This window comes from Lagopus leucura, unplaced genomic scaffold (genome assembly GCF_019238085.1).
Source record: "Lagopus leucura isolate 7727_CA_CO unplaced genomic scaffold, USGS_WTPT01 Super-Scaffold_100039, whole genome shotgun sequence".
In the NCBI taxonomy this organism is placed as follows: Eukaryota; Metazoa; Chordata; class Aves; order Galliformes; family Phasianidae; genus Lagopus; species Lagopus leucura.
The window spans coordinates 4035669-4046432 of NW_024962288.1; the positions used below are offsets into that span (position 1 = coordinate 4035669).

Sequence of the window (10764 nt, forward strand, 5' to 3'; positions counted from 1 at the left end):
TGAGGGAGGAGGCTAGACCTGCACTGGTGAGGCCACCTCTGCTGGAGTGATGCTCCATCTCCTGCCCACAAGCACCTTGCAGTGGTACTGAACTGCTGCCATGTCTCTTAGGGTGCCTTAGTTCTTCTTTGAACATCTCATGTCTTGGTCCATGCCTTGATCCATCTCTGCTGTGTTTGGCCAGTCACAAGTGCAAAGACTCACAAAGCTTTTGTGGGCTTTCCAGCAAGCCTGCAGCTCCTGGCCCAGTGCTGGGACATGCTCAGGACACTCTGGGGGGCAGAATGGGGCTGGAGCAGCAAAATGCCTTGTCCGCTTCATGCTCCCTGGATGTGCTGTGCTAGATGTACTATATGTGCTCAGTTCTATACCACACCCTCAGTACCTACTAGTCATATTTAGCTGCTACAGGAGATAACGTGATGTCCCAGATCCACCATCATCTGTGGAATCCATGTGACTGTGGTGTGGGCTGGGCAGGCTCAAAGCTTTGGCACAGACATGAGCACTGTCACTGTCTTAACTTGCGAACAGAACAGCAGCAGGGACAGATGTCTGAAACGGAGGTGGAAAGAACTATTTGGGGATTTAAAAGCTCTTATTCCAGAAACCTATGAGGGTTTTACCTTGAACATGTATAGCAGTGATGTGGGGTATGGAGGGCATGGAGTCACCACACTCCATGGATGCATTTTTCTCCAATGACCAATTTTTTGCAGAACAAGTTTATTTTGAGTAAAACAGCACTGTGTGTTCCCTGCTGATGGGTGAGAAAAGATCTGGAGGATCATTACAGAGCCCATCGCCGGAGAAAAACCTCATTGTCCGAGCCAGATAATGTCCTGTTATTCTTCTCTTATTCCTTCAGAAATGAGGCCACCATTGTGTTGTGCACTATAGACCCCACAGGGCTGCAGAAATGCTCAAGATTAAGAAAGGAGTATTTTTACAGTCCCATTTGTTCCTTAATGGAAGCAAAAGTGATCTTGTCACCCACCTACGTGGGCCTAAGCAGTCAGCAGTGGACAGGCAGTTTGTCTCCATGCTGATTAGTGCCTCTCCTGTGCTCCAGGCTCTGCCAGCCCACAGTCATAGAATCATTTGAGTTTGAAGCCACTCTGAAAGGCAGCAGGGATGCCTACAGATAAATCAGGTGCTCAGAGCCTGGTCCAACCTGACTTTGAACCCCCTCCAGGGATGGGGCATCCATCACCTTGCTGGGCCAGTGCCTCACCAGTCTTATTGTGAAAAACTTTTTCAACACAAGTTGAACAATAAGTTGAGTTATTGGACTTCAATTTCTTAGCTCCGGGTTCTGTGCCCAGCCACTGGGCTGGAGGTGCATGTGCTGGGTAGGACAGGCGTAGAGTTCAGCAGCATGATCGGTCCAAGCCCCAGGAGGATCTTGGTGCAAATCATGCTTCTGCGTGGTTGGGCAGGACAAGTGCCTGGGGACGGATGATGGTGCGTCCTTCCTCCCTCACCCACTTCCAGTCTGTTTTCCCACAGAGCTCTGCTGACCAGGGGGAGACGAAAAGTGCCCAAACCAACCCACCTTCCAAGATGATCCCACCCAAGCAGACCATGTACCCTATGCCACCGCAGGCTTCGTCGCCCTACCCCGGCCTGGGCTCCTTCCTGTCCCCATCGGACCTGCAGAGCTACCGCGGCCACCCCAGCCTCCCCAGGACCCTGCCCTCCAAGCCCATGCTGCCCAGCATCAGTGCCTCCCCACCACCCGCCTTCCAGATCAGCCCTCCCCTGCACCAGCAGCTCTCCTTGCATCACCCGCAGAGCTCCCTCCTCAGCCAGCCCATCAGCATGCAGCAGGTCCCCCAGCAGCCCCTCCTGTCCCCCCCCATGGCACTACAGGTACAGCCTCCCATGAACTCCTCGCCTCCCGGGCAGCAGGTGAGTGCATGACCAGCGACGTGCTTGATAAAAGGTGGATGTTTCCTCTTCATTGCGTTGGGTCAGTTGGTCATTGTGTGGTTTGGGGGTGGAGATATCGTCCCTTCTGGAAGGATTTTGGTGTGAGTCACCGTAGCGTGGAGATCAGCCCCAGTGGTGGCAGTCAGGGAAGCCTCTCCTGGCTTTTGCTCACTTTGCACATCCTCCATCACGCATTTTGGGGCGGTGTTATCCAAAGTGCTGAGACACCTAGGAGCATCAGTACCCCCACAGACAGGGCAGGGTTTGCAACTGGAGCAGTGAAGGCTTTGTCCATGGGAAAAGCTGCAGGAGTTGGGTCTGCCCCTGGTAGCAGTTCCTTGTGCTTGTGGTCCCTCAGCCTTGCCTGGATTCACCGATGGTCATCTGAAGCAATGGGTTCAGTGAGATGGGCAGTGAGAATCCCCCTGGTAACATTGCCAAAAGAAGAGCTGGAAGGTCACCAGAGAACAGCAGAGTTGGGTTTCACCAGGATGAAGAGAGAAAGGATGAAGGGAATGCCACAAAAAAAAAAAAAAAAAAAGACATAACGAATATTTTTCCCAAAAACTGCCTAGCAATTGGAGGACATTGCTGTTGTGGCAGGGAGCCAAGAGGATACTTACATGTGTCCTTGTGCTAACAGCGTAACAGCAACAGGAATCACACAGACCCATGCTAGGCAGGTGTAAAATCTGCTGAAGGAAACCACCCGTAGCCGTGCCTGTGGCTGGCAGCACTGAGCAGCCAGGCTGAGGAGTCTCTGCTGCTCCTCTAAACCTGATAAGAACATGGATCAGGAGGAAAAACAGGCTGCAGCAAGAACCAGCCCTCTGTCTCATAGAGAACATGCCAGTATATGGAGAGGGAGATGAGTGGTTTCCAGAGCTTCTCCATCTGGAATATGAACTGGACCAACTATTCATAGTGAAGGACATATGCTCTGAATTCACAGCTGCTACCATTTACTTGATGATACTTTTAACTGTATTATTCACCCAGATGGTTGAGTAATTTGGGTTTCACATGTTTACTAGCTGTATATCACAAAATTCACACAGTACTTTAGCAATGAACAAAGCTTTCTTTCACATAATATGACCCATTCAGTTTGGGACTAGCTTTGAGAAAACAAAAATTGTTCATTTTGGAATAGCTATTACAGTGGAAGAAGGGAAAAGGAGAGCAGGGACGTGGAAGCACAGTCATTCCTGACCACTAGAAGAAGATGATACATCTGGGAAAGTAAATCCAAGCGCAGAATTTTATTTCCAGCTTGCTCAGGGTATCCCACGTAACTTGTCCCACACTTTGGTAGTGCTTTGGCTCTGCGTAAGCAAATGTAGCCTTGGTATTTCAGGGGATCCTCATAATCACGTTAATTGGGATATTTGTAGTTGCTGAGGGCAGCATTTTGTGAAGCTTTGTTCCACGTGTTTGTTAGTAAAAATTTAAATGTAAGGAAAAAAAAAGACTTGCTTCCCTAATTTGGATGTTTCTGATAAAATCATAATCTTGGTCAGGTAACTGCCACAACTCTGCTTTTTCATACGCATTGCCTAATTAAGGAGGCCCCGCAAAATTGGGATCATGATTGGCTTTCAGATCAAACAGCCCCACAGAGCCCTCATTAAATTGCCAGCAGTGACAGCTGACAGAGACAGCATTGCTTGTGTGGCTGTTCCTCACCTTGTTACAATGTTCTGTGACGGGCTGATGCCTTACTGCAAAGGGAGCTGCACTTCAAGTGGAAAAATGGGTTCGATTGCCCAAATACTGATGTGAAGGCTTTCCTGGCTGTGCTTCTCCTGCAGCCACGTACCACTCCCTTGAGGACCCAAATAACAGAGGGGCAGAGGGATGGGAGATGTAGCTGCATGGATACATGCTTGCAGCAGCTCATGTTCTGCTCAGCTCCACCATGGAGCTTTGAGTCCTGAGCTGTTCTCCTCATGTAAGGGCTCTACACCCTGCACTGCAGTGCTTTTGGGGCATGCAATCATGTTTGTGCAATATTCTTAGATGCTCGGATGCCTCTGTCCATGCATTTAACCCTTCCTTTTCTCTCCACTCCACAGGACTTCTCACACATCTCCTCTGAGTTTCCAAACAGCGTTGGACCCCGTTCGCCTGGTGCATCAAACCCTGCAGGAAGCACTGAGTGGGACAATGACTACCCCAGCAGAGAGTGTGGCATTAACCACTGCAGGCCAGTAGACAGCAGGGCTTTGCTCACATATTTTCTCTCATCTCATCTATGAACGTATGGTTGTTTGTTGTTCCAAAAGGGATGGGTGATAAAGAGAGGAAGATGTCACGTTGCACAAACAATTTGCATTTCTTTGTCACGGTGCTTCCTCCCATAGCTTGAGTCCTAGGCTTGAGTCACTTGAGTTGCTTGAAGTGCCAGTAAACTTTGTTTACCCATCACTGAGTTCTGGGAGCAATTTCTGCAGAGGTCTTTCTGCCTCCTGTGAGCAAAATGGGTCAGCACTTTTTAACCACAAAGCACAGAGTGCAACGTGTCTTTGTAAATGGTTGGAAGTCTGACAGCTTACAACAGCTGGGAACCTACCCCAAAATGTTGAGCAAGTTGAAAGACTACTTATGGTAAATGGTGCTCAAGGTTTCCTCTTCCCTGTGGGCTCACTGATATGATGCTATGGAGGCAGGTAGCTTAAAAATCACAGATAATATTTTCATTGGACATGAATGGCTTTCTCTTTTTGGAGTTTTTCCATCCTGTGAGCAATGGAAGGGTTTGAGACATTTCCTTCCAGAGCAAGACAGGGAAGCCCAGCCCATTACGTGCATTGAGTTCAGCATGGCCGTCACCCAGAGTACAAGAGTATCCACGTCCTGTGAGTGTTTGGTGCAGTGTGTAGATGTGGTACTTAGGGACAGGCTGGGCAATATTGTTGGTAGGTGGATGGTTGGACTAGAAGATCTGAGAGGTCTTTTCCAACCATAATGATTCTATGATTCTGTGATTATGCCCTATGATTACGATTATTGCAGCATTTGTGGGTTTGCTGCTTGCTAGAGAAGCTTAAACTCAACATATTGAAGAGCTTCACTTTTTGTGGCTCTGTAGTGTACCACAAGCAGAATCCCAGGAGATGCTGGGGTTGGAGGCCAAATGGATACTGGTGTTGGAGAGCGTTTGGCCGTGTCCATAAGCAATGTCCTGCTTCTGAAGTGATCACTTTTACCACCAAGGCCACAGTCTCCTCTAGCTGTCTCTGTCCATCCCAGGGTTTAAGCATAGAGGGCACAAAGCCTCATCCTCCTTGGAGCTGTGATACTTCAGTCCTCTGCACCTTGCAGGTGGACTTCTGTCCAGATCTTCCCACTTACTCCCTGAAAGGGCCTGCACAAAGGTCCCTTTAATACTGCCTGAATTCCCCAATAAATAAAAACATCAGGATCATCTCAAAGCCAGCCAAGAGTGAGGGTGTAAAAGCCATTTCCAAACACAGCCTAATCCAGCTCTCTTGGCTCAGCATTAACAGCTTCAAGCCTGCTCTTGTGCTCTGTCAAACAGGCACGGTGGCTGCTGCTAGAGCAGGTAGGGAAGGAGGTTGGTAGCTTCTGAGTATTGTTTGATTTGCTTGAAGTGCTGGAACACAGTGCTTTCACTGGAGATAATAGCAAGCTCCCAGGCTTTTCAGAGTGCAGCTCCCGCCTGTGCCAGCAGTGCACTTACAATTGCTGGGCTGGGCACAGACTGTACAGACGTTTATTCCTTTCAGGGAAATAAATAACTCACCAAGCCACGAGAATAGGGCTGTATCTGCCTGCGGAGGGTGTCAGCTATGGGGATTGTTGTGGGCTCTAGTGCAGAATCTGGCACGCTGCTTAGCAAAGGCCCAGCAGACAGCCCCAGGAGAGGAAGTTCTTTGGCACTCGATGATAAAAATCATTTTAGATGCTGCGGGCAAAACGCTTGGAGGCTTATTTGTGGAGATGCCGAGCAGAGGTGACTCCCAGACACGGGGGAAATGCTAACATTGTAGGCAGGATTGGGTTTTGTGTTGCTAAAACAAGCCCTTTGCCATCCAGCGGTAGCGCTGTATTGTTAGCACAGGGTCCATGCAATTCATGATCAAAGCTCATGCATTTCATGACTTTGTCACAGCAGAAAGATCGAATTTCATGGGTTTATCACAGCTTCCTGGAAAAAAAATCATTTTAAAACCAGACAGATTATGCAGAGACTACCAGATAATTACGAGAGTGGGTTATAGAAATGAACTCAGATGCATATAGATCAGAGAGCTCTTAGTGCACCAAAAAAACGTCACCATCTCTTTTAAGAGACCATCTCCTGCACCAAGACTGACCAGCTTCCCTTCATTTCACTGTGCAGCCTGGTGCACGAGCACTGCCATCACCACCTGCTCCCACCAGCCCCTAATATTTGCTGCCAGAGGGCCCTCCCTGCAGGTTTTTGAGACAAGGTTAGATGTGGCACTGAGGGACGTGGTGTAGTGCCTGTGGTGGGGATGGCAGGGTGGTTGGACTGGATGACCTCAGTGGTCTTTCCAACCTTAATGATTCCGTGATTCTACGATTCTGTAGTGTCCACTTGTAGTGTCCACACACATCAGTAGGAACAACCCCCTTCTTACTGCTGAAATGCAGCCCATGTGTATCTTCAATGTGTTGTCCAGGAAAGTGATTATCCAGATCTCTTCATCTTCTTGCCTGTGCTGTTTATCCAGTTCTGCACTGATTTGCTAGCTGTGCTCAGAGCTTTCGGGCTGCCCCTTGCTGCCTTGCTCTGAGCTGGGCACAGGGTGAGCTACAGCTGCCAGCAAGGCTTGTGCAGAGCAGCAAAGGGAACAGACATCTCACTGGGTATGATTCATCAGCACGGCTGTGGGTATCATTGGGAAGCCTCTGGATCATGTTACTGCCCGTTTCAACCTCCAAATGGCATTCAGCTTAATTGTAATTTAAGCAAAATCAGCAATAGTCTGGGTGGGGAAGGGATTATTTTCTGTCCTGGTGCGGCTCAGCTACGGAGCCCCAGGTTCCTGAAAGCAATGATCTCATTGACTGCTCCAGCACACCAGCAGTGTGCCTGGCTCTCAGATGAGGATGCTGATTTCCTGCCTGCCCTCGGCATTTCTTTAGCTTTTGTGATGCACTGGCACTGCTTTAGCTGGGGTAAAACCTCCCAGTCTTGCATTTCCTTTTGTGCTTGTCATCCAGACATCTGAAAAGCTAACGAGGTGGGCTTTCTCTCTGTCCTTCCCCATCTAATAGATCTCTTTAGGAAGGATTGCTGAAGCTTTTTTTTTTTTTTTCCCCAGCCAACTGGTACTGATTATAATGCTATGAAACTTTTCTTCTTCCCTTACACCCCTCAGATTCCAGGATCTTTCAAGCAGACACTCCTTAATTCATAAATCAACCATATTAGAGGGAGCTTTAGATGTTTCTTAGCCCATCCTCTCCCCATTTAAAATGAGTTTGTGCTCACTGACTTCCATCCAATTTTTCTAGCTCTTTCTGGGCTCGAGCCCAAGCTAACCCAGCCTTCTAGCAAAGACACGAGCCTCCTTTCCCCATCTTAGTGCATGACTATCACTTCCCACAAGCAATTGCAGCATCCAGTTTCGTTTCTTTCTGCCGTCGTATCACAGACTTACACAGTCCCCTGTCTCCCCCACCTGACAGCCTTGCTCTCACACTTGCTCATTCCCAGGCACCCACCAAATACCTGCGTTTGCAGTGAGTTTCTCCAATGCACCAAGCTCCCCTCTATCCTGGTTGCAGCTCAGTTTGCAAATACTTTCGAAATTCCTACAGGCACCTCACCATTTTTTTTTTCTCTTTCCATACCAAAGCTGTTTTCAGCATTTGTTTGCATTTGTCTCCTACTGTTTAGGTTTGTGATGGCAGCACTGAATGGCAGTCGTCTTCCTACCTCCTTCCTTTCATTAGCAGTAGGTGACTTTATCCTCCAGGTTTCGGGACATGTTGTTAAGGCCCAGTGAAGATGCTGAGCCACCTGCTCAGTGCTGACCCTGCTTTGCATGGGAACCAGGCAGTTCCAAGGCCCTTCCAGCCTGCATTATTCTGTGTGTTCCAAAAATTCCAATGAATTTCACCTCATCCATAGCCTAGGCCTGCAAATTATGTGAGCTGCTTAGAACCAGTACCTGCGTGTCATTGCCTGGTGCTGTGACAGAGGTGTGCTGGCTTGTCTCTCCCTTGGCATTGCTGTCCCTGATCAATGCCAACCTGGTGGGCGAGCTGTGGACGCCCAGCAATGTGGCACAGAAGTGTTGAAGCCCAGAAGTGATGGTGCTCCCTGCAGTCACATCCAGGCTGATTGCAAAGTGAGGCCTCGCCTCCCCACCCAGATTGGGTTCTTTTGGGGTATCGGCATTCAGCACCTTTCCTCCTCTTTTCCCACTCTTTGGGGTTAAGGAGGAGATGATCTCAGGTAAACACGTACAGCCAGCTGCTCCATCCAGATTCTGGCAGCCTCACCAATCCCTGCTAACCATGAAGCAATTCACTCTTAAGCAGGGGAAATTTCCAAATCAGACACTAAGTGAGCAAACTTTATAAAAAGACAGAGGCGAAACATCACAAATGCACTTAGTTCAGGTTCAATTATTTATGGCAATATGCTGTAATGAACTGGGAAGTGTTCTGTAGCCTATTTTGTAAAATTAATGAAGTTTTAGTATCAGAATACCTCTCTGCTGTTCACTGGTATTAAATCTTTGCTGAGTGCAGTAGGGAACACTCTGCATTTAAAATGCAGATTATAAAACGTGGAGATTAGCAAAATGCAGACTCGTCTGTGCTGCACTCTATCAACAAAAGCACTGCTTGTTGGCTGCTGTTTTCCCATTATTCCACTCACAATCACACCCACACCAGAATTTCCCAAAGCCTTGCAGTGTTCTTCTCTACTTTTAAGGCCAAGGCGTCTTTGTGGAGACGATCAGATCTGGGCAAACAGTAAGCCCCGTTGAAATGAAATGGGCTTCAGAGCAATACCACATCGTGCTTTAATGTGGGAGAGGGACCCACTCGTCTCCTGGGGCCACAGCCCCGAGCTGCCGGAGCTCGAGGAGCGTTTGGGCACTGCTCCCAGCCGCGGGGTTTGGGTGGGCTGTGTGCAGCCGGAGGTTGGGCTCAATGATCCCCGTTAGTGCCTTCCAACTCGGGGTGTTGTGTGACCCTGAGCCGGGTGTGCAGATGGCTGAGCAAGTGCCCATTTCTGCCTGCCAAGCGCCGCCCTGCTGCCCGTCTCACCTCCTGCTCTCGTTTCCCTTACAGCATGCTGCCGAGGGACAAGGCACTCTACCTCACCTAAGGCTCTCCATCTGTCCCAGGAGGCTCAGATGAAGGACACGTGGCAGGGTCTATCTTACAGACAGCGTGGCGAGGCTCCGAGCAAGTCGTACTGCCAAGAGAGCAACCTCTGCACCTCGCCGCTGGCTTCGTCCCCAGGCTCTAAGAGCAGTTTTCTCTGATTGCTTTTGAACTCTAAAGTCTACTTTCCGTGGAAGACCAGAACCTCGTTAATCACAAAGAACAACAACAACAACAAAAAAAAAAAAAAAAAAAAAGAAAATAGTATAAAAAATAAATAAACACAAAACCAACAAAAAAAATAATAATGAAATAAGGACACAATTTTTCTGCTTGCCATCAGCTTAGCTACAGACTACTTTCCTAGTGAACTGCTTTTAGATGCAGCATAAGCCCAGGTCTGGTGTCCTCAAGCATTAGGCCAGCTCAGTAGGAGGATGCACTCTTTTGACTTGCTAACAGCACTAAACTTTGTGCAAGAAAAATGTGAAGTTTGTGTGAATATTGTACATGCAAAGGCCTTGGATGTCTGGCAAAAAAAAATACAAAAAGTAAATAAAAACTATTCTTAGGTAGGTGGGGTGAGAGGAGAAGGCAAAACATGGGAGGGAAAATGTGAAACAGATCATGAAAATATAATTTGTTGGATAGTTGTAAGTAGTTTACTAAGTGTTTTAGAGCTGTGCTAAAGACATCTTTAAGATTTTTTTGTGAAAAAAATTAGTAGTTTACTTTATAGTAAAAGCATTTTATATTAATTGTAGCACATTTTTTAGTTATACATAGAAGGGAGATGTGTATAAAAAAAAAACAACAAAAAAAAGCCTGCCAAACTTGTTTCTATTATTTGTACAGCAAGAAATGGACAATTTATATCCATGTTGTATGGCATTATTATATTTTTCCTGCCATATGTCCATCTATTTAAAAAATTGCTGACAATGATTTTTGTCTATTTATGAAGAATTAGAGAGCATAATTACGGTTTCTCATAAGGTGCATTTTTCTTTTATTTTTATTTTACTTTTTTATGTTGTTTGATGGTGCTGTGTTCGCAGCACCTGGCACATTCACGATGCTTATCTTACCTTTCTTTATAATAAAAGATAAGAAAAATAGACCTGAACCAGTGTCTCCTTGTGCTGGGGTTGGCCTCGGCCATGGTGGCCGTGGTGCCCATGACTTGTCCTTGTCCCATCCCTCCTTCCTCTTCCACCACATCCTCACTCGTTTTCTTCCCCTTGCTTTGGGCCAACAGGACTTCACTCAAAATGCCTGGGACCACCTCTGGCAGTGAAAATGGATCACCGAGCAATGACCACCACAGCAGACAGGTGTTTCTCATTTGCTGTCCTGAAAAGCACCGACCCTGTGCTCAGCAGAGGGTGCTTTGAGCAGCTGCCCAATGCATTTAGCTACAGAAGTGCAGAATCCTGGAATCGTATCGTAGAATCATGGAATCACCAAGGTTGGGAAAGACCTCTGACATGCAGT

The 10764-nt window shown here is 47.6% G+C and overlaps 1 protein-coding gene across 1 annotated transcript in view; it reads left to right on the top strand.

The window, feature by feature from the left end:
- TOX2 (TOX high mobility group box family member 2) overlaps positions 1 to 10388 on the top strand; it is a 112896-nt gene extending 102508 nt beyond the window's left edge. Inside the window, exons 7-9 of the mRNA XM_042883728.1 lie at positions 1510 to 1911; positions 4008 to 4138; positions 9235 to 10388. Of these exons, the coding sequence (XP_042739662.1) occupies positions 1510 to 1911; positions 4008 to 4138; positions 9235 to 9271 (570 nt within the window). The 3' untranslated portion in view covers positions 9272 to 10388. The remainder of the gene's footprint in view (positions 1 to 1509; positions 1912 to 4007; positions 4139 to 9234) is intronic.
- Positions 10389 to 10764: the final 376 nt, after the last annotated feature.